This window comes from Scyliorhinus canicula, chromosome 24, assembly GCF_902713615.1.
Source record: "Scyliorhinus canicula chromosome 24, sScyCan1.1, whole genome shotgun sequence".
In the NCBI taxonomy this organism is placed as follows: domain Eukaryota; kingdom Metazoa; phylum Chordata; class Chondrichthyes; order Carcharhiniformes; family Scyliorhinidae; genus Scyliorhinus; species Scyliorhinus canicula.
In genome coordinates, this window is record NC_052169.1 from 26,277,230 (window position 1) to 26,304,163 (window position 26,934).

A 26,934-nucleotide genomic window follows, 5' to 3' on the forward strand; every position below is an offset into this window, starting at 1 on the left:
CGGAGAATCTTCAGGTTTTGATTCATCCCAGCGTGCGAGTCACTTAGAAGGGCAATGTCATCTGCGAAGGCCAAAGCAGAGCAATTGACTCAATTCTCTCCCAGGGGTAATACAACTCCTGAGTTGGCCTCCTCCAGGGTGCAAACCAGTGGGCCCAATGCGATGTTAAATAGAATTGGTGAAAGCAGGTCTCCTTGTTTGACCCCTCTCTCAATTGTTATTGCCGAGGTTTTGGTATTTCTACCTTCAACCATGGTAGTGTTACCGGTGTATAGGTGTTATCATTGAAATAAAGAGGGGGAGGGGAGGGGGGGGGGAGAGGAGAGGGAAGGGGGGAAGGGGGAAAGGGGAGGAGGGGGGAGGGGGAAAGGGGAGGAGGGGAGGGGGAAAGGGGAGGAGGGGAGGGGGAAAGGGGAGGAGGGGAGGGGGAAAGGGGAGGGGAGGGGAGAGGAGGGGGAAGGGGGGAGGGGAGGGGGAAGGGGGGAGGGGAGGGGGAAGGGGGGAGGGGAGGGGGAAGGGGGGAGGGGAGGGGGAAGGGGGGAGGGGAGGGGGAAGGAGAGAGGGGGAAGGGGGGAGGGGAAGGGGGAGGGGAGGCCAGACACCTCCCAGGGGCCACGTGATGCTGTGGTAAAGCGGAGCTTCCGGTACGTCAGATGCTGACCAATCGGCTGGCGGGGCCGGGGTGGACGTCATGCCCCGACCCTCCAGTGGCACATGCGCAGACCGCCTCCCCTCCCCTGGTGGCAGCAGCGACATCCCGCCGCCATGGCCAAGACCTACGATTATCTCTTCAAACTGCTGCTGATCGGGGACAGCGGCGTCGGCAAAACCTGCCTCCTGTTCCGCTTCTCCGAGGATGCCTTCAACACAACCTTCATCTCCACCATAGGTCAGTGCGGGGCGGGGTCCCGGCGGGGCGGAGAGGGGGGGTTTCCGGCGGCGGGGCGATGTGGGGGTGGGGGTCCCGGCGGGGCTGCTGCTCCCTTCCCAGACGACCTGACTCCATGAGCCGAGAGTAACATTCCGCGCAGAAAGAGGCCCTTCGGCCCATCGCGCCCCTGCTCCTCCCTATTCTCCATCCCATTTCCCGCACCTGTTGTGGGTGACCTGCCGCCTTTCCAGGGCTCAGTTTGGTGAGGGTTCCCGCCCCCCACCACCTTCTGCCTGGGTGAAAAAGCCTCCACTCAAATCCCCCTCAATCCCCCTTCAAATCCCCCTCAATCCCCCTTCAAATCCCCCTCAATCCCCCTTCAAATCCCCCTCAAATCTCCCTCAATCCCCCCTCAAATCTCCCTCAAATCTCCCTCAATCCCCCCTCAAATCTCCCTCAATCCCCCCTCAAATCTCCCTCAATCCCCCCTCAAATCTCCCTCAATCCCCCCTCAAATCTCCCTCAATCGCCCATTAATCTTCCTCTCCCTCCCGTAAATCCCCGTCTCCCTCCCGTAAATCCCCGTCTCCCTCCCGTAAATCCCCGTCTCCCTCCCGTAAATCCCCGTCTCCCTCCCGTAAATCCCCGTCTCCCTCCCGTAATCCCCGTCTCCCTCCCGTAAATCCCCGTCTCCCTCCCGTAAATCCCCGTCTCCCTCCCGTAAATCCCCGTCTCCCTCCCGTAAATCCCCGTCTCCCTCCCGTAAATCCCCGTCTCCCGCCCGTAAATCCCCGTCTCCCGCCCGTAAATCCCCGTCTCCCGCCCGTAAATCCCCGTCTCCCGCCCGTAAATCCCCGTCTCCCGCCCGTAAATCCCCGTCTCCCGCCCGTAAATCCCCCCCTCCCGCCCGTAAATCCCCCTCAATCCCCACCTAAATCTTCCCCCCCCCCCCCATAAATTCCCCTCAAATTCTCCAGAATGACGTGCCTGTTGGGTGAATTAGAGTTTCTGAATTCTCCCTCTGTGTATCCAAACAGGCAGCGGAATGTGGCGACAAGGGGCTTTTCACTTTGGGCTGCCCAAACTGGGCTACCGTGCAGCACGGTAGCATGGTGGTTAGCATAAATGCTTCATAGCTCCAGGGTCCCAGGTTTGGTTCCCGGCTGAGTCACTGTCTGTGCGGAGTCTGCACGTCCTCCCTGTGTGTGCGTGGGTTTCCTCCGGGTGTTCCGGTTTCCTCCCACAGTCCAAAGATGTGCGGGTTAGGTGGATTGGCCATGCTAAATTGCCCGTAGTGTCCGAAAAAGTAAGGTTAAAGGGGGGGGGGTTGTTGGGTTATGGGTATAGGGTGGATACGTGGTTTTGAGTAGGGTGATCATTGCTCGGCACAGCATCGAGGGCCGAAGGGCCTGTTCTGTGCTGTAATGTTCTATGTTCTATTGCAGTGTTAATGTAAACCTACCTGTGACAGTGATAAACCCCATTTAAACCCCCACTAATATCCTGCCTCCCTTCCCTTAAATCTATCCACCCACCCTGCAGTTACTGTATAAACCCATGCGCCCACCCTCAGGCTCAGTCTGTATTTAGAGAGGAAATTAAAGTGCTGGAAGCTGTCAGTAGGCCTGACAGCACCAGTGGAGGGAGAGCCAGAGCGTCTGTTTCCAGTTGCAGACAGGTCTTCATTTGATCGAGTGCATTCCACTGGGATCAGCCCATCCCAACAGAAGCTCCAGGAGTGGACCTACTGGATTTGGTTCAATCAGATCAATGGCTGATTTGTCTCCAGTCCCAATGAGAGAAGTGTTGGCGATGCTGCAAAGCAGAGAGATGCAACAAGGTCCCATAAGCAGTGCGGATTAATGTTTTCTTGTTTGCGAGATAAAATGTTGGTAAGGACATGGATACGCAATAAAGGGCAGCATAGTGGTTAGCACTGCTGCATCTTAGTGCCAGGGGACCCGGGTTCTATTCTGGCCTTGGGTGATATGCTTGTGGAGTTTGCACGTTCTCCCCGTGTCTGCGTGGGTTTCCTCCGGGTGCTCCAGTTTCCTTCACAGTCCATCTTTGTGCAGCTTAGCTGGATTGGCACGGGTAAATTGCTCCCAAGTGTCCAAAGGTTATGTGGGGTTTCGTGGATAAGGCGGATGTGTGGGCTTAGGTAGGATGCTGTTTCAGAGGGTCAGTACACACTCGAAGAGCCGAAAGCCTCTTAGAGCGTAGGGAATGTTGAAAATTATTGCAACGTAGGTGGAGGCCATTCACCCATCATGTCTGCATTGGTTGTTGAAATGAGCAATCCACTCAGTGTGCTCTCTCCTTCTTCCTGTATCCTTGTACATTCTTCCTTTTTAGATAAATGTCAAATTTCCTTTTGAATGCCTCACTTGAACTCCACCATGAACTCGGGCAGTGCATTCCAGACCGTAACCACTTAAAGTTGGGTGACAGTGTTTTTCCGTTTGTCGCTTTTACTAATTTCTTTAAATTTGTGCCCTCCTGTTTTCGATCCTTTCATGACTGGGAACAGTTTCCTTCCCATCAACTGTGTCTGGATCCCTCATGATTTTGAGCACCCCTACCAAATCTCCTCAACCTTCTTTTCTCCAAGGAAGATAGTCCTAATTTCTCCAATCTATCTTCATAGCTCTTCATCAAAGAACAGGAACAGGCCCTTTGGCCCTCCAAGCCTCAAGCCATGATACCACCCTTGGCCAAAACCCTCAGCACTTCCTAGTGCCAGATCCCTCTATACCCATCCTATCCATGTATTTTTCGAGATGCCTTTTGAACGCAGTTAATGTGTCTACTTCCACAACCTCTCCTGGCAGCGCGTTCCAGACACTTTTTGTGAACCTTTCTCATGAATCTTTTCTGCACCCTTTCGAATACCTTCACATCCTTCCTAACTTGCAGCACCCAGAACTGGACACAGTACTCCACCTGAGGTTGAACTAGTGTTTGCACAGCCTTCTCTATGCTGCACAAATAAAGCCCAGACTGCCATATGCTTTTTTAACTGCGCGCTCAACCTGGCACATGCACCCAGGTCACTCTGCTTCTGCACAGGAATTGCGCCCCTTTATGTTACATTGTTTCTCCACCTTCCGATGAAAATGAACCCCATCCCATTTTTCACACTGGACTTTCATCTGCCACCTGTCCGCCGATTTTACCAACCTGTCCTTTTGAAGTTTGACATTATCCTTCCACAGTTCATAACATTTCCGTATCGTTCGCAAACTTTGAAATTGTGGCCTGAGCACCAAGGTCTCGGTCGTTGGTATGTATCAGGGAAAGCAAATGAAGCAACAGTTATATCTGGTGTACTCTACTACAAACCTTCCTCCTGCCTGAAGAACCTCCATTAACCACCACTCCCTGTTTCCTATTCAATTAGCTAATTTGCTATCCATGTTGCTCCCGTTTCTTTTATTCTAGGAGCTTTGCCCGCAGGTTTGTCATGCGGCACCGTAACAAATGCCTTTTGGAAGGTCATATACATCACACTCTTCAGCAACTCCCTTCTGGCTTCAAAACAAAAGCCAGCAAGCGAGTTAAATATGATCTTCCCTCGCTGGCTTTTAAAAATTAAGCCATATTTGTCCATGTAACTATTAATTGTGTCCTGAATTTACCCCCACTGAAGTTAAACTATAATTGCTGGGCTTGAACAAGGGTGTAACATTTGCAATTCTCCGGGCCTCGGGCCATAGTCTAGTCCAAGGATGGCTGGAAAAATATGATCATTGCCTCTGTAATTTCCACGCTCACTTCCCTGAGTATCCTTGGATGCAATCCACAGGATCCTGGTGCCTTATACGTTTCAATACAATCTATCCGTTACCACCTCCATATCCATTTTAAACCATTCTAGTGGCTGGATTACCTCCTCTCTGTGGTCAGGGTAGCATCCTCTTCCGTGGTAAAGGCAGATGCAAAGTGTTTGTTTAATAACTCAGCCATGCCCTCTGCTTTCATGTGTAAATCTCCTTTTTTGGTCTCCAATTCTCCCTACTCTTCCTTTGGGATTCCCTCTTATGTTGGTTACCAGTATCTTTTTGCTTCTCTTATTTGCTTTTTCACTTCCCCTCTGAACCTTCTATGTTCAGCGTGGTTCTCAATTGCATATTTTACTTTATATTTATATGTAGCACACCGTTTCTTTATTTTAATTTCTGTGTCCTTTGGGATCCAGAGAGCTCTGGCTCTGATTGCTCTACCTTTTCCTTTCGAGGGTATATGCTTCGACTGTGCTCGGATCACCTCTTCTTTGAAGATAGCCCAGATCAGCTACTGATTTTTCTGCCAACTTTTGACTCCCAATTTATTAGGCCCAGTTTCATTCTTACTCATTGAAGTTGGCTTTCCCCCAGTTAATTATTCATAGAATCCCTTACGGTGCAGAAGGGGGATGGGAACCAGATTAGGAAGTTAGAGGGCAGTAAAGAAGCAGCAACTAAAGCCAGTAAGGTATGAGACAATAAACTCAATGTGACTAAGGGGAAGAGTAGACAGGGAAGAGATGATGAACGCAAAGGGACAGGTGGTCTGAGGTGCATTTGTTTTAATGCGAGAAGTGTAGCAGGTAAGGCAGATGAACTTAGGGCTTGGATCAGTACCTTGGAATATGATATTGGTATTACTGAGACTTGGTTGAGGGAAGGGCAGGACTGGCAACTGAATATTCCAGGGTATAGTTGCTTCAGGAGGGATAGAGAGGGAGGTAGAAGGGGTGGAGGAGTTGCATTACTCGTTAGAGATGATAACACAGCTGTGATTAAGGAGGGCACGATGGAGGATTCGAGCACTGAGGCAATATGGGTGGAGCTGGGAAATAGGAAGGGTGCAGTTACATTGTTGGGACTTTACTACAGGCCTCCCAAAAGCGAGCATGAAGTAGAGGTACAAATATGCAGACAGATTATAGAAAAATGTAGGAGCAATAGGGTGGTTGTGATAGGAGATTTTAACTTCCCCAACATTGAATGGGATTCGTGTAGTGTTGGAGGCGTAGATAGAGCAGAGTTTGTAAGGAGCATCCAGGAGAGTTTTTTACAGCAGTATGTAAATAGTCTAACTCTGGAAGGGGCCATACTGGACCTGGTATTGGGGAATGATCCCGGCCAGGTGGTTGATGTTTCAGTCGGTGATTACTTTGGGAAAGCGATCACAATTCCGTAAGTTTTAGAATACTCATGGACAAGGACAAGAGTGGTCCGAAAGGAAGAGTGCTAAATTGGGGAAAGGCAGAGTATAACAAAATTCGGCAGGAGCTAGGGAATGTGGGTTGGGAGCAGCTGTTTAAGGGTAAATCCACATTTGAAATGTGGGAGTCTTTTAAGGAAAGGTTGATTAGAGTGCAGGACAGACATGTCCCTGTGAAAATGAAAGATAGAAATGGCAAGATTAGGGAACCATGGATGACTGGTGGAATTGTGAGACTAGCTAAGATGAAAAAGGAAGCATACATAGGATCGAGGCACCTCAAAACTGATGAAGCTTTGGAGGAATATCGGGGAAAGTAGGACGAATCTCAAACGCGCAATAAAGAGGGCTAAAAGGGGTCATGAAATATCTTTGGCTAACAGGGTTAAGGAAAATCCCAAAGCCTTTTATTCGTATGTAAGGAGCAAGAGGGTAACTAGAGTAAGGATTGGCCCACTCAAAGACAAAAGAGGGAATTTATGCGTGGAGTCAGAGGAAATGAGTGAGATTCTTAATGAGTACTTTGAATCGGTATTCACAAAGGAGAGGGACAAGACAGATGTTGAGGCTAGGGATGGATGTTTAAATACTCTAGGTCAAGTTGTCATACGGAAGGGGGAGTTTTGGGTATTCTAAAAGACATTAAAGTGGACAAGTCCCCAGGACCGGATGGGATCTACCCCAGGTTACTGAGGGAAGCGAGGGTTGAAATAGCTGGGGCCTTAACAGATATCTTTGCAGCATCCTTGAGCACGGGTGAGGTCCCGGAGGACTGGAGAATTGCTAATGTTGTCCCTTTGTTTAAGAAGGGTACCAGGGATAATCCAGGGAATTATAGACCTGTGAGCTTGATGTCAGTGGTAGGCAAACTGTTGGAGAAGATACTGAGGGATAGGATCTATTCACATTTGGAAGAAAATAGACTTATCAGTGATAGGCAGCATGGTTTTGTGCAGGGAAGGTCATGACTTACAAACCTAATAGAATTCTTTGAGGAAGTGACAGAGTTATCTGCATAAGATAAAGATGCATGGCATTAAGGGTAAAGTAGTAGCATGGATAGAGGATTGGTTAATTAACAGAAAGCAAAGAGTGGGGATTAATGGGGGTTTCTCTGGTTGGCAATCAGTAGCTAGTGGTGTCTCTCAGGGATCAGTGGGCCCACAATTGTTCACAATTTACATAGATGATTTGGAGTTGGGGACCAAGGGCAGTGTGTCCAAGTTTGCAGATGACACTAAGATGAGTGGTAAAGCGAAAAGTGCAGAGGATACTGGAAGTCTGCAGAGGGATTTGGATAGGTTAAGTGAGTGGGCTAGGGTCTGGCAGATGGAATACAATGTTGACAAATGTGAGGTTATCCATTTTGGTAGGAATAACAGCAAACGGGATTATTTTTTAAACGATAAAATATTAAAGCATGCTGCTGTGCAGAGAGACCTGGGTGTGCTAGTGCATGAGTCACAGAAAGTTGGTTTACATGTGCAAAGGTGATTAAGAAGGCAAATGGAATTTTGTCCTTCATTGCTAGAGGGATGGAGTTTAAGACTAGGGAGGTTATGTTGCAATTGTATAAGGTGTTAGTGAGGCCGCACCTGGAGTATTGTGTTCAGTTTTGGTCTCCTTACTTGAGAAAGGACGTAATGGCACTGAAGGGTGTGCAGAGGAGATTCACTAGGTTAATCCCAGAGCTGAAGGGGTTGGATTATGAGGAGAGGTTGAGAAGACTGGGACTGTACTCGTTGGAATTTAGAAGGATGAGGGGGGATCTTATAGAAACATTTAAAATTATGAAAGGAATAGATAGGATAGATGGGGGCAGGTTGTTTCCACTGGTGGGTGAAAGCAGAACTAGGGGACATAGCCTCAAAATAAGGGGAAGTAGATTTAGGACTGAGTTTAGGAGGAACTTCTTCACCCAAAGGGTTGTGAATCTATGGAATTCCTTGCCCAGTGAAGCAGTTGAGGCTACTTCATTAAATGTTTTTAAGGTAAAGATAGTTTTTTGAAGAATAATGGGATTAAGGGTTATAGTGTTCGGGCTGGAAAGTGGAGCTGAGTACACAAAAGATCAGCCATGATCTCATTGAATGGCGGAGTAGGCAGATGGCCTACTCCTGCTCCTAGTTCTTGTGTTCTTATGTTTAGTAAGGCGTTTGATAAGGTTTCCCATGGCAGGTTGATGGAAAAAGTGAAGTCGTATGGGGTTCATGGTGTACTAGCTAGATGGATAAAGAACTAGCTGGGCAACAGGAGACAGAGAGTAGTGGTGGAAGATAGCGTCTCAAAATGGAGAAGGGTGACTAGTGGTGTTCCACAGGGATCCGTGCTCGGACCGCTGTTGTTCGTGATCTACATAAATGACCTGGAGGACGGTATAGGTGGTCTGATTAGCAAGTTTGCAGATGATAGTAAGATTGGTGGAGTTGCAGATAGCGAGGAGGACTGTCAGAGAATACAACAAAATATAGATAGATTGGAGAGTTGGGCAGAGAAATGGCAGATGGAGTTCAATCCAGGCAAATGCGAGGTGATGCATTTTGGAAGATCAAATTCAAGAGCGGACTATATGGTCAATGGAAGGGTCTTGGGGAAAATTGATGTGCAGAGAGATCTGGGAGTTCAGGTCCATTGTACCCTGAAGGTGGCAACGCAGGTTGATAGAGTGGTCAAGAAGGCATACAGCATGCTTGCCTTCATCGGACGGGGTATTGAGTACAAGAGTTGGCAGGTCATGTTACAGTTGTATAGGACTTTGGTTCGGCCACATTTGGAATACTGCGTGCAGTTCTGGTCGCCACATTACCAGAAGGATGTGGATGCCTTGGAGAGGGTGCAGAGGAGGTTCACCAGGATGTTGCCTGGTATGGAGGGTGCTAGCTATGAAGAAAGCTTGAGTAGATTAGAATTGTTCTCGTTGGAAAGACGGAGGTTGAGGGAGGACCTGGTTGAGGTCTACAAAATTATGAGGTATGGACGGGTGGATAGCAACAAGCTTTTTCCAAGAGTGGGTGTGTCAGTTACAAGGGGTCACGATTTCAAGGTGAGAGGGAGAATGTTTAAGGGAGATGTGCGTGGAAAGTTTTTTACGCAGAGGGTGGTGGGTGCCTGGAACGCTTTTCCAGCGGAGGTGGTAGAGGCGGGCACGATAGCATTTAAGATGCATCTAGACAAATATATGAACGGGTGGGAACAGAGGGAAGTAGACCTTGGAAAATAGGAGACAGGTTTAGATAAAGGATCTGGATTGGCGCAGGCTGTGAGGGCCGTAGGTTATGTTCCTGTGCTGTAATTTTATTTGTTCTTTGAGTCTGCACCCTACTTAGGCCCACTCCCTCCTGCCCCACCCTCGTAATCCCACCCAACCTTTGGACACTTACAGGCAATTTAGCATGACCAATGCATTTAACCTGCACATTTGTGGGACAGCACGGTAGCAAGGTGGTTAGCATAAATGCTTCACAGCTCCAGGGTCCCAGGTTCAGTTCCCGGCTGGGTCACTGACTGTGCGGAGTCTGCACGTCCTCCCCGTATGTGCGTGGGTTTCCTCCGGGTGCTCCGGTTTCCTCCCACAGTCCAAAGATGTGCGGGTTAGGTGGATTGGCCATGCTAAATTGCCCTTAGTGTCCTAAAAAAAAATAAGGTGGGGGGGGGGGGGGGGGGCTGTTGGGTTACCGGTATAGGGTGGATACGTTGGCTTGAGTAGGGTGATCATTGCGCGGCACAACATCGAGGGCCGAAGGGCCTGTTCTGTGCTGTACTGTTCTGTGTTCTATGTATGGACTATGGGAGGAAACCGGAGTACCCAGAGGAAACCCACGCAGACACGGGGAGACACGTAAACTCCACATTCAGTGACCCATGGCTACAATGAACCTGGGTCTCTGGTGCTGTGAGGCAGCAATGCTAAACACTGTGCCACCCTTTTCCATTGTCATTTTAAACCTTCTGATACAATGATCTCTGTCCCCTAACTATTCCCCTAATGATACTTGATCCAGTTGCTGACCTCATTCTGAACCAAGTTTGTAAATGAGAGGCTTATAGAGCTGGGAATATACTCTTCTTGCAAATTCTTCTGAACACACTGTAAGGATTCTTGCCCCTCTCTGCCCTTTACACAACCACCATCCTATTATATATTAGGATAATTAAAGTGCCCATTTAACTACCCAGAATTTTTGCAGCTCTCTGAATTCCTTGCAGATTTGTTCCTCTACATCTTTCCCAAATGTTGGTGGCCTATAGACATTGCCAAGCAACATAATTGTAGCCTTTTTGTTCTTTAGCTTCGGCCAAATAGATTCCGTGCTTGACTCCTCTGGGGCATCCTCTTTCCCCAGCAGCTCTGTGAAGCTCTCCTTAATCCACCTCTCTTCCCCTTGCTGACAGAAAATTTCCCTGCTGTTCTTTTGAGATCTAAATTGGAAGACATGATGCCATGATGCCATTAGACATGACTTAGGATGTGTTGGTTGGAGAAGTAGGCTGCAAGGGTTGGGCACACTGGATATGTGGAGCTTGTTCAAGGAACAGCTATTGCATGTTCTTGATAAGTACGTACCAGTCAGGCAGGGAGGAAGGGGTCGAGCGAGGGAACCGTGGTTTACCAAAGAAGTGGAATCTCTTGTTAAGAGGAAGAAGGAGGTCTATGTGAAGATGAGGCGTGAAGTTTCAGTTGGGGCGCTTGATATTTACAAGGAAGCGAGGAAGGATCTAAAGAGAGAGCTGAGACGAGCAAGGAGGGGACATGAGAAGTCTTTGGCAGGTAGGATCAAGGAAAACCCAAAAGCTTTCTATAGGTATGTCAGGAATAAAAGAATGACTAGGGTAAGAGTAGGGCCAGTCAAGGACAGTGGTGGGAAGTTGTGTGTGGAGGCTGAGGAGATAAGCGAGATACTAAATGAATACTTTTCGTCAGTATTCACTCAAGAAAAAGATAATATTGTGGAGGAGAATGCTGAGACCCAGGCTATTAGAATAGATGGCATTGAGGTGCGTAGGGAAGAAGTGTTGGCCATTCTGGACAAGGTGAAAATAGATAAGTCCCCGGGGCCGGATGGGATTTATCCTAGGATTCTCTGGGAAGCCAGGGAAGAGATTGCTGAGCCTTTGGCTTTGATTTTTAGGTCATCATTGGCTACAGGAATAGTGCCAGAGGACTGGAGGATAGCAAATGTGGTCCCTTTGTTCAAGAAGGGGAGTAGAGATAACCCCGGTAACTATAGGCCGGTGAGCCTAACGTCTGTGGTGGGTAAAGTCTTGGAGAGGATTATAAAAGATACAATTTATAATCATCTAGATAGGAATAATATGATTAGGGACAGTCAGCATGGTTTTGTGAAGGGTAGGTCATGCCTCACAAACCTTATCGAGTTCTTTGAGAAGGTGACTGAACAGGTAGACGAGGGTAGAGCAGTTGATGTGGTGTATATGGATTTCAGTAAAGCGTTTGATAAGGTTCCCCACGGTCGTCTATTGCAGAAAATACGGAGGCTGGGGATTGAGGGTGATTTAGAGATGTGGATCAGAAATTGGCTAGTTGAAAGAAGACAGAGAGTGGTAGTTGATGGGAAATGTTCAGAATGGAGTTCAGTTACGAGTGGCGTGCCACAAGGATCTGTTCTGGGGCCGTTGCTGTTTGTCATTTTTATAAATGACCTAGAGGAGGGCGCAGAAGGATGGGTGAGTAAATTTGCAGACGACACTAAAGTCGGTGGAGTTGTAGACAGTGCGGAAGGATGTTGCAGGTTACAGAGGGACATAGATAAGCTGCAGAGCTGGGCTGAGAAGTGGCAAATGGAGTTTAATGTGGAGAAGTGTGAGGTGATTCACTTTGGAAAGAATAACAGAAATGCGGAATATTTGGCTAATGGTAAAATTCTTGGTAGTGTGGATGAGCAGAGGGATCTCGGTGTCCATGTACATAGATCCCTGAAAGTTGCCACCCAGGTTGATAGGGTTGTGAAGAAGGCCTATGGTGTGTTGGCCTTTATTGGTAGAGGGATTGAGTTCCGGAGCCATGAGGTCATGTTACAGTTGTACAAAACTCTAGTACGGCCGCATTTGGAGTATTGCGTACAGTTCTGGTCGCCTCATTATCGGAAGGACGTGGAAGCTTTGGAACGGGTGCAGAGGAGATTTACCAGGATGTTGCCTGGTATGGAGGGAAAATCTTATGAGGAAAGGCTGATGGACTTGAGGTTGTTTTCGTTAGAGAGAAGAAGGTTAAGAGGTGACTTAATAGAGGCATACAAAATGATCAGAGGGTTAGATAGGGTGGACAGCGAGAGCCTTCTCCCGCGGATGGAGGTGGCTAGCACGAGGGGACATAGCCTTAAATTGAGGGGTAATAGATATAGGACAGAGGTCAGAGGTGGGTTTTTTACGCAAAGAGTGGTGAGGCCGTGGAATGCCCTACCTGCAACAGTAGTGAACATGCCAACATTGAGGGCATTTAAAAATTTATTGGATAAGCATATGGATGATAAGGGCATAGTGTAGGTTAGATGGCCTTTAGATTTTTTCCATGTCGGTGCAACATCGAGGGCCGAAGGGCCTGTACTGCGCTGTATCGTTCTATGTTCTAAGTTGGTTCTTGGTTTAACACCTCATCCAAGAGATTGAACCTCTGACAGGACGATCTCAGTGTCAGCCTGGGTTCTGTGCTCAGGCCTCTGGAGTGCAACCTTCAGGTTCAGATTCACTGGGGCACATTTCACACTAGGGCACTGAGTGTGAAACATTTGCTGGAAATTAAGTAATACCCTGAATCAAAAATACATTTTGAAAAAAAATGTGCGACAACACTGTAATGTTTCGAGATATTGAGATAAAAGCTTCAGTTGAGGAATTATTCTCTGAGTGGGTTACTTGGTTTAGATTGTGGTACAATTTGAGGATCTCTTCGTTTTTTTTGGTCAATGTTAAATATCAGGAAAGCAAATTGCTTAGTGCATTTGAAAGATAAATTTAATTGTATTATTCAGAAGTTCCATTTTGATCAGGTTGGTTTTGGACAGTGCAAATCTCATTGCAATGTTTGTGTCTCAAAAACCTGTGGACAATTTGTCTTAAAAATTGCTTCATTTAATTGGTTTGACAAAACTTTTTCACACTAGTTTCCCATCTCACTGCTACTTACAATTCTCAATTAAAATGGTTAATTAGAATTTTTCAATGTAAAAGCTGACATTACTCATTGGAGGTGGACCATAGTTTCTGATTTTCGAATGTGAAATACGTACATTTTGTGTTGATTAGCAGAGCACTTGTTTAAAACCAGAGTGAATATGTTTTAATTAAAATAGATACTGTAAAATAGCCACACAAAGTTTTCATAAATTGTTCAATTGATCAGTGAAAAAGGTCCATTTGTTTGTCCGGATGAAGCCCAGATGTTGATTATGGTGAATGCATTAAGAAGTCGTTAATCTAAAATGTTAATACAAGATGTATGTACGTTAATTTTACCAATGTTTCTTCTGCAATTTATTGTAGGACCATTTAATATATATTAGGAGTACTGATTAGACTATCATGAACTATGAATTTGATAGATATGATGTACGTTGGCTGCACACTTCAGATCTGTTTTAAGATACTATTGACAATTAACTCAAGCACGCTCATGCAAAGTAGCTGTGGTTTGTACAAAATCTGCAGTTGCAATGTAAATTCAAAGATGGGTTTAATCAGGTGGTGCAGAGGAAGTGGTTAGTGTGAGACTCTCTCATGTAAAATAAAACAACAAAACTTTTAATGTTTTACATTAGCTGCAGGTGCATTGAGTGTGCTGGTCTTTGCCCCCGAAATGCCTACCACTCACTTCTGTTGCTTCCACACGAGCAAAACAATGAGGTGCAGGCATGTTGGTAGCAGCTAAAACGAGTTAATTTGTGCAAAGTGAAGGAAAAGGAGAGCTCGGAATCTGTTCTTTATATTTCTTTAAAAAAATCAATATCTTATGATGTAGAGTAGGATTGAAGAGCAATTGCGATTTTCAAGTAACGTGGGGCTGGAGGGCATTCATTAATTGACTAGAATGCACAGATCTATTTTAGGCCCCAATTTAAAATCTCTCTCGTCATTGTTTTAATGTGATATTTATCGTGCACAAAACTTGTGACAATTTTGAACACCAGAGAAACTGAACAAAGAAATGTATAGCACAGGAACAGGCCTTTCGGCCCTCCAAGCCTGCGCCGACCGTGTTGCCCGACTAACCTTCTACACTTCTGGGGTCTAAAACCCTCTATTCCCATCCTATTTATGTATTTGTCAAGGTGTCCCTTAAACATCACTATGGTACCTGCTTCCACCACCTCCTCTGGCAGCGAGTTCCATGCACTCCTCACCCTCTGTGTAAAATATGGCAGCACGGTAGCATAGTGGTTAGCACAAATGCTTTACAGCTCCAGGGTCCCAGGTTCGAATCCCGGCTTGGGTCACTGTCTGTGTGGAGTCTGCACGTTCTCCCCGTGTGTGCGTGGGTTTCCTCCCGGTGCTCCGGTTTCCTCCCACAGTCCAAAGATGTGCAGGTTAGGTGGATTGGCCATGCTAAATTGCCCTTGGGGTCCAAATTGCCCTTAGTGCTAGGTGGGGTTACTGGGTTATTGGGATAGGGTGGAGGTGTGGGCTTGGGTGGGGTGCTCTTTCGAAGAGCCGGTGCAGACTCGATGGGCCGAATGGCCTCCTGCACTGTAAATTCTATAACTTCCCTCGCACATACCTTCTAAACTTTGCCCCTCGCACTTTAAACCTTTGTCCACTATTGACTCTTCTGCCCTGGGAAAAAGTTTGCACCCATGCGCTCTATCCATGCCCCTCAGAACTTTGTCGATTTCTATTGAGTTGGTTTTAATATCGGAGTTTGGCTGCAGTGGGGTTGAGGTGCTGGGACGTGTTTAGAAGCTGTGTCTTGAGGGATTTTGCTCGTATAACCTGTGGACATTTCTTTTAAAACTCGAAAGTAGTACAAAAAATGTTCAGATTTAACCATCAAACTCTCCTGCACAGTGTAGGATTCCTCCAGGTGCTCCGGTTTCCCCCAAAGTCCAAAGACGTGCAGGTTAGGTGGATTGGCCATGATAAATTGCCCTTAGTGACCAAAAAGGTTAGGAGAGGTTATTGGGTTACGGGGATAGGGTGGAAGTGAGGGCTTAAGGGGGTCAGTGCAGACTCGATGGGCCGAATGGCTTCCTCCTTCACTTTATGTTCTATAACTACACCCCAGGGTTAACATAGAACATACAGTGCCATTCGGTTCTAAAAGACATAGCTGAGGAGATTGTGGAGGCATTAGTGATGATCTTTCAGGAATCACTGGAGGCAGGAAGGGTCCCAGAGGACTGGAAAATGGCCAATGTAACACCACTGTTTAAGAAGGGAGGGAGGCAGAAGATTGGAAATGATAGGCCTGTTAGCCTGACTTCGGTCATTGGTAAGATTTTAGAGTCCATAGAACAGTACAGCACAGAACAGGCCCTTCGGCCCTTGATGTTGTGCTGAGCAATGATCACCCTACTCAAACCCACGTATCCACCCTATACCCGTAACCCAACAACCCCCCCCCCCCAACCTTACTTTTAAGGACACTACGGGCAATTTAGCATGGCCAATCCACCTAACCCGCACATCTTTGGACTGTGGGAGGAAACCGGAGCACCCGGAGGAAACGCACGCACACACGGGGCGGACGTGCAGACTCCGCACAGACTCCGCACAGACAGTGACCCAGCCGGGAATCGAACCTGGGACCCTGGAGCTGTGAAGCATTTATGCTAACCACCATGCTACCGTGCTGCCCCAAATCCACTATTTAATCCATTATTAAAGATGAGATCGCTGAGGACTTGGAAAATGATAAAATAGTTCTGAGTCGGCATGGCTTCGTCAAGGGGAGTTCATGTCTGACAAATCTGTTACTGTTCTTTGAGGAAGTAACAAGGAAGTTAGACAAAGGTGAACCAGTGCAAACATGACACAATGCTAATGTAATGGAGTGCACTTTTCAAATCCATTTATTTTATATTAATTTGTCTGTCTTGGGAAACGATGGACTGCGCCCGGGGTCTATGTCACTGCTGGATTGCATGCAGCCTGTTGTGCCCGTAGAGTCCGATTTGTAAAATTTGTAAGACTCTGTCTTAAAGTTCTGTAGCTGGAACAGATGAACAGCGTTGGCCTGAGGTCGTCTGCTGTTTCTCTCCTTCCGGCGACCTCTCTTTCCCCTCATCATTCCTTTTATCCTCTGTTGTTTCTACTCCTCCCTAACCTATTGTCCTTGGGCACTCTGGTGAACTTCCACATACATTGACTCCAATCCCAGTCAACTTGAAGTCTCGCAGACAGACTTCCTTGTACGGCAGATGTTGGGGACCTGTTGGCCTTTGAGGATGCAGCTGTTGTGCATTCGACTCTCGTGTCCCGAATATGGGAATTGCCGCTCAAGGGATTAACCATGTTGGGGATTCCTGCTTGCTGGTGTAGTTCCCCTATCTGCTCCTCTATCTCCTGCTGGCTGTTGGGAGGCCTGTAGTAAACCCCCAACATTGTGACTGGACCCTTCTTATTCCTGATCTCTACCCATATAGTCTCGCTGCCCTCTCAGGTGTCCTCCCGTAGTACAGCTGTGATATTCTCCCTAACCAGTAGCGCAACTTCGCCACCCCTTTTACATCCCCCTCTATCCCGCTTTAAACCTCGAAATCCTGGAACGTTTAGCTGCCAATCCTGACCTTCCCTCAACCAGGTCTCTGTAATGGCAATATCATAGTTCCAAGTACTAATCCAAGCTCTAAGTTCATCTGCCTTACCCGTAATACTTCTTGCATCAAAACATATGCACTTCAGGCCACCAGACCCGCTGTTTTCAGCAACATCTCCCTGTCTGCTCTTCCTCAGAGCCGTACTGGCCCTATTCCCTAGTTCTCCCTCAATACTTTCACCTGACCTATTGCTCCGGTACCCACCATGGATAAAAATGGACTTCAGTAAGGTCTTTGACAAGGTCCCTCATGGGTGAGATGGGAGGACTGGCAGGAGGCAGAGGCCTGCAACCTGGAATTAATGACGTTTGCTGAGAATTATTGAGCTATTGAAGGCTGCCTGTGGGTGGCCCTTAATCATCAATCAGACTGGTACAAAAGGTGAAGTCACACGGGATCCGAGGTGAGCTGGCAAGATGGATACAGAACTGGCTGGGTCATAGAAGGCAGAGAGTAGCAATGGAAAGGTGCTTTTCTAATTGGAGGGCTGTAACTAGTGGTGTTCCGCAGGGTTCAGTGCTGGGACCTTTGCTGTTCGTAGTATATATATATATATATATATATAAATTATTTGGAGGAAAATGTAACTGGTCTGATTAGTAAGTTTGCAGATGACACAAAGGTTGGTGGAATTGCAGATAGCAATGAGGACTGTCAGAGGATACAGCAGGGTTTAGATCGTTTGGAGACTTGGGCAGAGAGATGGCAGATGGAGTTTAATCCAGACAAATGTGAGGTAATGCATTTTGAAAGGTCTAATGCAGGTAGGGAATATACAGTGAATGGTAGAATCCTCAAGAGTATTGAAAGTCAGAGAGATCTAGCTGTACAGGTCCACAGATCACTGAAAGGGGCAACACAGGTGGAGGAGGTAGTCAAGAAGGCATACGGCATGCTTGCCTTCATTGGCTGAGGCACTGTGCATAAAAATTGGCAAGTCATATTGCAGCTGTATAGAACCTTAGTTAGGCCACACTTGGAGTATAGTGTTCAATTCTGGTCGCCACACTACCAGCAGGATGTGGAGGCTTTAGAGAGGGTGCAGAAGAGATTCACCAGGATGTTGCCTGGTATGAAGGTTATTAGTTATGAAGAGAGGTTGAATAAACTCGGATTGTTCTGACTGGAACGACGGAGGTTGAGGGGCGACCTGATAGAGGTCTACAAAATTGAGGGACATAGACATAGTGGATAGTCGGAGACTTTTTCCCAGGGTAGGGGGGCATAGGTTTAAGGTGTGAGGGGCAATGTTTAGAGGAGATGTACGAGGCAGTTTTTTTACACAGGGTAGTGCGTTCCTTGGAGGAGGTGGTGGAAGCAGGGACAATAGTGACAATTAAGAGGAATCTTGACAACTACATGAGTAGGATGGGAATAGAGGGACACGGACCCCCGGAAATGTAGAAGATTTTAGTTTAGACGGGCAGCATGGTCGGCACAGGCTTGGAGGGCCGAAGGGCCTGTTCCTGTGCTGTACTTTTTTTGTTCTTTTCCTCTTTGCACCAAGGATGCTCTTGCATGCTGTTACACAAAGTGATGAGAAATATCCTTTTTTGTTTAAGTATATCTGTTCCTCTTGTATTAGCAGGCAGAGAGGCATATTGGTTAGAATTATGATTTTTGAACGAATGAAGCTTACCTCAATAATGTGATGCTTTGCACTGCTTGGTGACAGCATCTTTGCATAGTCAGGACTGTAGCAGCTGACGGCTAGTCTCAGGCAGACGTCAAAGTGGTCATCTGCAGAGTGGACCTGGATTTGAATTTAATGATCTTTCTCTGAGAAATCTAACTCAAAGGTAGATGGATCTGAAAAATCCTGCACATTGTCGATTTTCACATATTTAGCTATTTATTTCTTGATCAGGTCATAAACGTTTCTCCCCCGAGGCCATGGATTGATTTGGATGTTGTTTTGCAAAGTCAAAATTTTATTCTCGACTGCCGTTTTGCTCACGGGAGATAAAGGTGCAATTTTTGATACTGTTTTGTCAATATCAATATCTGCACCGAATGGGAAGCACAGAAGCGTCACTACAGGCTCCTGAAAGCCTCTGTTGAAGTGAAGCCCGAAATAAGGTTTTGCACCTGTTCAATGTATCGACCATTGTGGAGCTGGGCACATTTTCTTTTGACGTTCTAACTCAGACTTATTACTTCTGAAATTCTACAGTTCCTGTCGCTGCAGCTGTGTGGCCAGTCATTTTAGTTTGTTTAAAAGCCGGTACACAGCTAATCACGTCAACATTCTTGTCTTTAACTTAGCAGCTCTAAGTTTAGTTCATTTAACATTGCTGAGACATCAGTTTAAAACAGCTAAGTCTAACAGCTAATCTTTGTCTCCTAACTCCTTGTGTTCTGCTTTTTTATTTTTGTGGTCAAAAATTCTTTAATTTCAGCTAACAGGCCTCTAAATGGCTGCTGGGATTTGCCTCAGCCACCTGACATCAGTGCGCAACAGGAGTTCTGAGCTCAGCTTCATTGTCTACCAGTTGAGACAGAAACAGGTACCTCTGCAGACTTCTGGCCCAAATAGAGAACACAATCTTTTTTTAAGAGTACCCAATTGTTTTTTCCAATTAAGGGTAATTTAGCGTGGCCAATGCACCTAATCTGCAGATCTTTAGGTTGTGGGGGCGAAACCCACGCAAACATGGGGAGAATGTGCAAAACTCCACACGGACAGTGACCCAGGGCCAGCATCGAACCTGGGACCTCGGCGCTGTGAGGCAGCAGTGCTAACCACTGCACCACCGTGCGGTCCTTTGAACACACAATCTTGAGCGTGATATCCACGTCATCTTACATATTCAACATTTTACCCCACACAGCCTGCTGATGAAGTGTGCAGTAATAATGAAGAAAATTAAACAAGTGGTCACTTTTGCATCGGGCAGTGAACATTGGTGCGGCCAGTCATAGCAGGTTGTGGACACAAGTTTGTGAATCGGCAGCTGTGTATTTCCAGTGAAGTCCTTGAACGCCTGATAAATGCCCCCCCCCCCCCCCGTCTTTTGTTTTAAAGATACATGTTGAGCAGTTCCTCTTGCAGCCGTATCACCAACGTGTCAGTCACATCTGTACACGCGTCAAATTCATGTATTTCTAAAACTTCAAAGCGACGACTCTGCTGCCTCGAAAAAGGCCTTTCTGACCATTCCTCCATACGAAAATGTTTATGTTTTGCAACTATGTGAATCAACCAGAATGATGCTGTTGTTGCTGCCTTTGCAAGGTGGGATGTGTGAAGATCATTGGGCTGGGGAGTAAGCTGAGACTTCAATTTGTTAACATTTCTCTTTCTGTTTGAGGAGGAAAATCACTCTCTGACCTCTTGAAATGCCTCTCCACTTTGCCTTTCTTGGTAAGAGCTACAATTATGTGGCAGACGCGCACATTTTAAATGTCATTGTACAAAAATATTCATCCACCCACTCATCGTGAAAGTGGTAAATTTTCGGTTTTTTGGTACTTCGTCTAGCACTAATGTTAAGACCGTCACCTCCAAGTAAACAAAGAAAAATTGTTGGGTTAAGTAAATCAGATTATTTTAATTGTGCCAATTACTGTTATGGATGAGTGAATGCAGTCTCCCGCTTAAATTGAACTGCCGCCTTCATAAACGACCTGCAGGAGGTTATTTGGTAATGACAGTCTGTAAAAACATACAATGTAGCTATCAAACATGCGCAGCTATATGTTCGGTGAGCTTATCCTTGATCCAGAGGAAGCGGGGAATGAGGGGAAGACTCTGCTGTGAGGGGGGCTGGATACCCATACAATTTCCAGAAAGATGGGGCCATCAATTTGTTTTGAGAATTTGATGCAGCCTACTTGAAATTAGTCATACAGCACAGAAAAAAACCATCCAGCCCATCATGCTCACCAGGCTAAATCGCTGGCTTTGAAAGCAGACCAAGTAGGCCAGCAGCACGGTTTGATTCCCGTACCAGCCTCCCTGGACAGGAGCCGGAATGTGGCGACTAGGGGCTTTTCACAGTAACTTCATTGAAGCCTACTCGTGACAATAAGCGATTTTCATTTCATTTCATTTCATTTCATTTCATGCCTGCCAGCCATCAAGCACCTATCTATTCTAATCCCATTTTAGTTTGTGATGGATGCCTTGGGCACCACTTGTTTAATAAAACAGATTACTTGTTTTTTTTTATCAAACAATTTTATTGAGGTATTTTTCGGCATTGTAAACAGTTACAGATAACAACAAAAAAGGCAAAAATGTGCAAACATCAACGTAAAATCAATACTTCAATCGAACCATACTGCACAAGCCCACTCCTTTCCCATCGACATTACCAGCCTATTTACCCCTCCTACTCTACTCTAATCCCCCTCCCCCACTCCCTGCTGACGTTCACTCTCCCGTGAAGAAGTCGATGAATAATTGCCACCTTCGGGCGAACCCCAGTACAGATCCCCTCAAGGCAAACTTAATTTTTTCCATTCCCAGAAAACTTGACATGTCCGAAAGCCGTAGCTCGGTCTTCGGGGGTTTTCAGTCCCTCCATGCCAGCAGTATTCGTCGCTGGGCTGTCAGGGAAGCATCGGCCTCTTTCTCGCCCTGGACTCCCGGGTCTTCCGAAACCCCAAAAATTGCCACCCCTGGACTCATCACCACGCTTGTTTTTAGCACCTGGGACATGATCCCCGCAAATTCCTCCCAGTACCCCCTAAGCTTAGGGCATGCCCAGAACATGTGAACGTGGTTTGCTGGTCCTCCCGCGCATCTAGCGCACTTATCCTCTACCCCAAAGAATTTGCTCATCCGAGCTACCGTCATGTGGGCCCGGTGAACAACCTTAAATTGAATCAGGCGGAGCCTGGCACATGTTGCGGTTGAGTTTACCCTACTCAGGGCTTCTGCCCACAGCCCGTCCTCCATTTCCCCGCCAAGCTCCTCCTCCCATTTGAGTTTCAGTTCCTCCGTCTGGGACTCTTCCCCCTTCATGAGCACCTTATAAATATCTGAGACTCTACCCTCTCCTCCTTCTCCTCTAGAGACTATTCTGTCTTGGATCCCTATTGGCGGGAGGTGTGGGAAGGATGGGACCTGTCTGTGGACAAAGTCCCGCATCTGTAGGTACCTGAAGTCATTACCCCTTACCAGCCCAAATTTCTCCTCCAAGCCCCTCAAACTCACAAAGCTCCCCTCCAGGAACATATCGCCCATCCTCCTTATCCCCGCCTGCCGCCATGTTCGAAACCCTCCATCCATGTTCCCGGGGGCAAATCGATGGTTATCACATATTGGAGCCCAGACAGACGCACCCACCTCCCCTACATGCCTCCTCCACTGGCCCCATATCCGCAGGGCCGCCCCCACTACCGGGCTGGTGGAGTACCTGGCCGGCGACAGCGGTATGCGAGCTGTGACCAGGGCTGCCAAACTGGTGCCCCTGCATGAAGCCACCTCCGCTCGCTCCCAAATAGACCCATTGCGGTACAGCGGTGGTTGAGGATGTGTCCTGTGATTAGCTGAGTAAATTGGGTTTATATTCTTTGGAATTTAGATGAATCTCATTGAAAGATTCTGAGGGGGTTTGATGGGGTGGATGCTGGGATTGTTTCTGCTGGTCGGGGAATCTAAAGCATGGGCATCGTCTCTGAAGAAGTGACTGATTATTTAGGACAGAGATGAGGAGAAATTTCTTCACTCAAATGATGCGAAACTTTGGAATTCACGACTCCAGAGGCTGCTCCATTGTTGAATACATTTAAGGCCGGGAGGGATAGATTTTTGGTGTCTCGGAATCGAGGGATATGGGGATCAGGCAGGAAAGTGGAGTTAAAGCCCATGATCGTGTTGAACAGCAGAGCACGCTCGGCAGGCCACATAGCCGTCTCTGATTTGAAAGGAGTTCAAGTAACTCTAGGTTTCGTTTGGAACGACCCGCTGGGGCCCTTGAAGGTTAACAGGGAGGTAAAATGGTAAATGTAGCATCAGCAGATTGGCCTGTTGCATATTATTCAAACTTTTGTATTTTATTTCACTTTATTTGCTTTCTCCTCTCCACTTCTTTTTCTGAGGGCTTACGTGATTTAAACTTTTCCTAGATATTTGTCAAGGATGCTTTGTAGCTGGGTAAGCGCAGTACGCGGAAGCTCACCCTTTTTTTTTTGCACTGCCCCCCCCCCCCCAATGTCGTGGACAAGATCAGTAAAGTATTTATTCGACATGTGGGCCCATTGACCCACGCTCCATTTTTTATGCTGACATTTAGATTTGCCTGTTGATGATCAGCTAGTAAGCTGCCGCTCTGATGGCAGAGTGAAAAGAACAGAGGCTCATTGTGAGGCTCGTCCCAGAGGATTGATGCTGCTGGGGGCGTCTTGTCCGCCTGACTCCGAGGGGAGAGTGAAACTCTGTAGTATCGGGCAAATTGAACTCAATAGACGAAAATTATAATATTTTCATTACTTTGAACCAACTGTTTCAAAATAAATTGTAAACTACTGCTGCGAATATTTGCCAGGTTTCTTCACAGATTTATGTGCACAATAATTTAATCTTTGTTTAACTTCAAGCATAACTTTGCATCCAAAACAGGGAGGATAAATATCCATGCAAACAAAAGTCACGAGTGGTTTCTACAAAACCAAACATTTAATAGCCAAAACATAGAATGATTGTGGCACAGAAGGAGGCCATTTGGCCCTTTCTGTCTATGCTGACTCGGCAATATCTGGTGCCACTCCCTTGCCTTTTAATGAACTCAGTTTCTCTCTCCACACATGCTGCCAGACCTGCTGAGTTATCCAGCATTTCTGTTTTATATTTAGATTTCCCACATCTGCCATATTTTGCTATTATAATTTTATATCTATGTTGCTCATGTTGCATTGTCCCTTTTGGAAGCTCGTCTCCATACCATTCAGTTCCTGCTGCACGGCCTATTGTCTATCCTGATGGAATCGAGAGAGAGAGAAAGGGGGCAGGAGAGGAGAGCTGCTGAGTCCGGTTTCCAAGGTGAGGTGTTGGAGAGGTTCCCAGTTGAGTTCGAGAATTGGGTGCCATGTTTCAGGAATCTTGATCTGGAAGCTGGGCAAATAAAATTCGGTGGAGCACATTTAATCCTCTCTTCTAGGTCTGGGGTTGGTGTGGCCTTACAACCGCTGGTCTGTGCTGCCTGTTCCGGATGTCAGTCGTGCGGGGGTGGAGTGGCCCAGTTGCTCGAGTCATCACCTCCCCCAGCCAGTGCCTAGGTTGTTGACAGCCTGGGTTCTGGTGAAATAGCATGGTGGAGTTCATGGTGCCTCATGCTTCTTTTGTCGAAATCCTTGAGAGATTCTGATGAGTGCTAGTTGATCTTAATCCTGCTTCAGCCTTGATTGTGCCCTCCTTCATAGACTAGTGAAAAAGTCTATTTCACTTTAGTAGTCTACTTCATAGACTAGTGAAAAGGTCAGTGACTATACTTCCTCAGGAAACTAAGGAAATTCGGCATGTCCACATTAACTCTTACAACTTTTACAGATGCACCATAGAAAGCGTCCTAACTCTGCATCACAGCCTCGTATGGCAATTGCCTGGCCCAGGACTGCAAGAAACTTCAGAGAGTGGTGAACACAGCCCAGTCCATCGCACGAACCTGCCTCCCATCCATGGACTCCATCTACACCTCCCGCTGCCTGGGGAAAGCGGGCAGCATAATCAAAGACCCCTCCCACCCGGCTTACTCACTCTTCCAACTTCTTCCATTGGGCAGGAGATACAGAAGTCCGAGAACACGTACGAACAGACTCAAAAACGGCTTCTTCCCCGATGTTACCAGGCTCCTAAATGACCCTCGTATGGACTGACCTCATTAACACTACCCCTGTATGCTTCACCCGATGCCGGTGTTACGTAGTTATATTGTGTATCAATATTGTATATTGTGGAGCACACGGAGGCCAAGAGTAAACGACGGAAAGAGAGCACGGAATCCAGAGCGTCTGATCCATCCACCTAATCACACACCAGCTGCCAAACCTGTGGCAGAGTCGGCGGATGCAGGATTGGACTATGCGGCCACCGTGGAAACATGTCATCCTAGGGTACTGGCCAAGGAGGAGCTCTGACAATCATGTGGTGGGAGGGTTGTGCTTGTCGTCCGTCCCCCCCCTCCCATCTCGCCTAGAAGGAAGATGAAATATCCTGTCTTAGGCTGTCCGTATGAGCCTGGCACCTTGGTGAGCAATCATTTTGAGATGGACCGAGTGTTGTATCCAAGGGTTATCTGTTCCTTTCTTCCCAGGGGTTGGAATGAGACCCCCTTGTGGTTTAGCTCTTGTCCGTTTTTATATGCCTTGGGTGGCAGCCCAGACAGCTCTGTCGTGTTCTTTCTCCTCGTCTCTCTTCTTTTTGCCTTCCGTTAAGTCCCTCATTTTGATCTTGGTTTTCTTCTGAGCAAGTGTGGGGTGTTAAGATGGTGGATCTCAGTGTCACGGTTAAGCGCCTGCGACTCTGCCAACGTATCTACCTCATACTCTGCAGGAAAGGATGTCTCGAGGCATGGTGCATTGGCGATATGGAGGGCGGCTCTACCGGGAAGCTCTCTATCTCCTTTCTGGCAAAGTCTCGAACCTGCATGTATCTAAATATTTCCCCCTGCTCCAGTCCATACTTCGCTCCCAGCTCCTTCAATTCTGCAAACCGACCCCCAAGAAACGAATCTTTTAGTGTCCCAATTCCTTTCACTTCCCATTTACGAAAATTTCCATCCCACTTCCCTGGCTCTAATCTCGGCATTTCCCTTGACCCTGTCCCCAACCCGAAGTGCTGGCGAAACTGCCTCCAAATTCTCAACAAAACTATGACTAGTGGACTCCCTGAGTATTTCCCCAGGGCCGTCGGGAGCGGTGCTGTCTCTAGCGCCTTCAATCCAGACCCCCGACACAAACTGGTGGGGTTATAGGGGTTACTGAAGTGAGGCGGCAGAGTGGACCTAGGTGGGGTGCTTTTTCAGAGGTTCGGTGTAGACTTGATGGGATGAATGGCCTCCATTTACAGTTGAAATTCTATGTAGTTAATAGGAGGAGCCAGGGCTGAAACAGTCAGGTGTTGAATTTTCAGTTTCTGGAAAAAACAGTTCAGTTAAAGATTTAATTGGGACAGGGCAGGAACAATTTCTCAGGCTAGCAGTTTAAACAGTAGTTTGAGGATCTGGCTCTCCCTCTCAAAGTGGTTTATCCAAGACATAACTTTACAGCAACTGGTCGCCTCATTATAGGAAGGACGTGGAAGCTTTGGAACGGGTGCAGAGGAGATTTACCAGGATGTTGCCTGGTATGGAGGGAAAATCTTATGAGGAAAGGCTGATGGACTTGAGGTTGTTTTCGTTAGAGAGAAGAAGGTTAAGAGGTGACTTAATAGAGGCATACAAAATGATCAGGAGGTTAGATAGGGTGGACAGTGAGAGCCTTCTCCCGTGGATGGAGGTGGCTAGCACGAGGGGACACGGCCTTAAATTGAGGGCCATGATGTGGAGATGCCGGCGTTGGACTGGGGTGAGCACAGTAAGAAGTCTTACAACACCAGGTTAAAGTCCAACAGTTGGACTTTAACCTGGTGTTGTAAGACTTCTTACTGTTAAATTGAGGGGTAATAGATATAGGTCAGAGGTGGGTTTTTTACGCAAAGAGTGGTGAGGCCGTGGAATGCTCTACCTGCAACACTAGTGAACTCGCCAACATTGAGGGCATTTAAAAGTTTATTGGATAAGCATATGGATGATAAGGGCATAGTGTAGGTTAGATGGCCTTTAGTTTTTCACTTCCCATGTTGGTGCAACATTGTGGGCCGAAGGGCCTGTACTGCGCTGTCATGTTCTATGTTCCTGGGTTGGCCAACTGTATTTAAAAGTGGTTTGAGACCTGAGACAGGTTTTGCTTAAGTGAAGATAGCAGTTAGCAATAATTTATTTGTCATTGCTGAGCATCGTTTAATGGGTAATTAGAATATATTTTCTTGTGTGATGTTAAAGTTATTTTAATACTGTATTAGTAATAACGTTTGTTTTAATATTTGTGCGTGGAATCAGTCATTGAGCAAAGTATCCTTTCCTCTCAGTCTTACAAATTAAA

General features: G+C 46.9%; 1 protein-coding gene across 1 annotated transcript in view; it reads left to right on the forward strand.

Moving 5' to 3' along the window:
- Positions 1–695: 695 nt before the first annotated feature.
- rab8b (RAB8B, member RAS oncogene family) overlaps positions 696–26,934 on the forward strand; it is a 119,332-nt gene continuing 93,093 nt past the window's right edge. Inside the window, exon 1 of the mRNA XM_038784121.1 lies at positions 696–889. Coding sequence (XP_038640049.1) covers positions 715–889 — 175 coding nt within the window. The 5' untranslated portion in view covers positions 696–714. The remainder of the gene's footprint in view (positions 890–26,934) is intronic.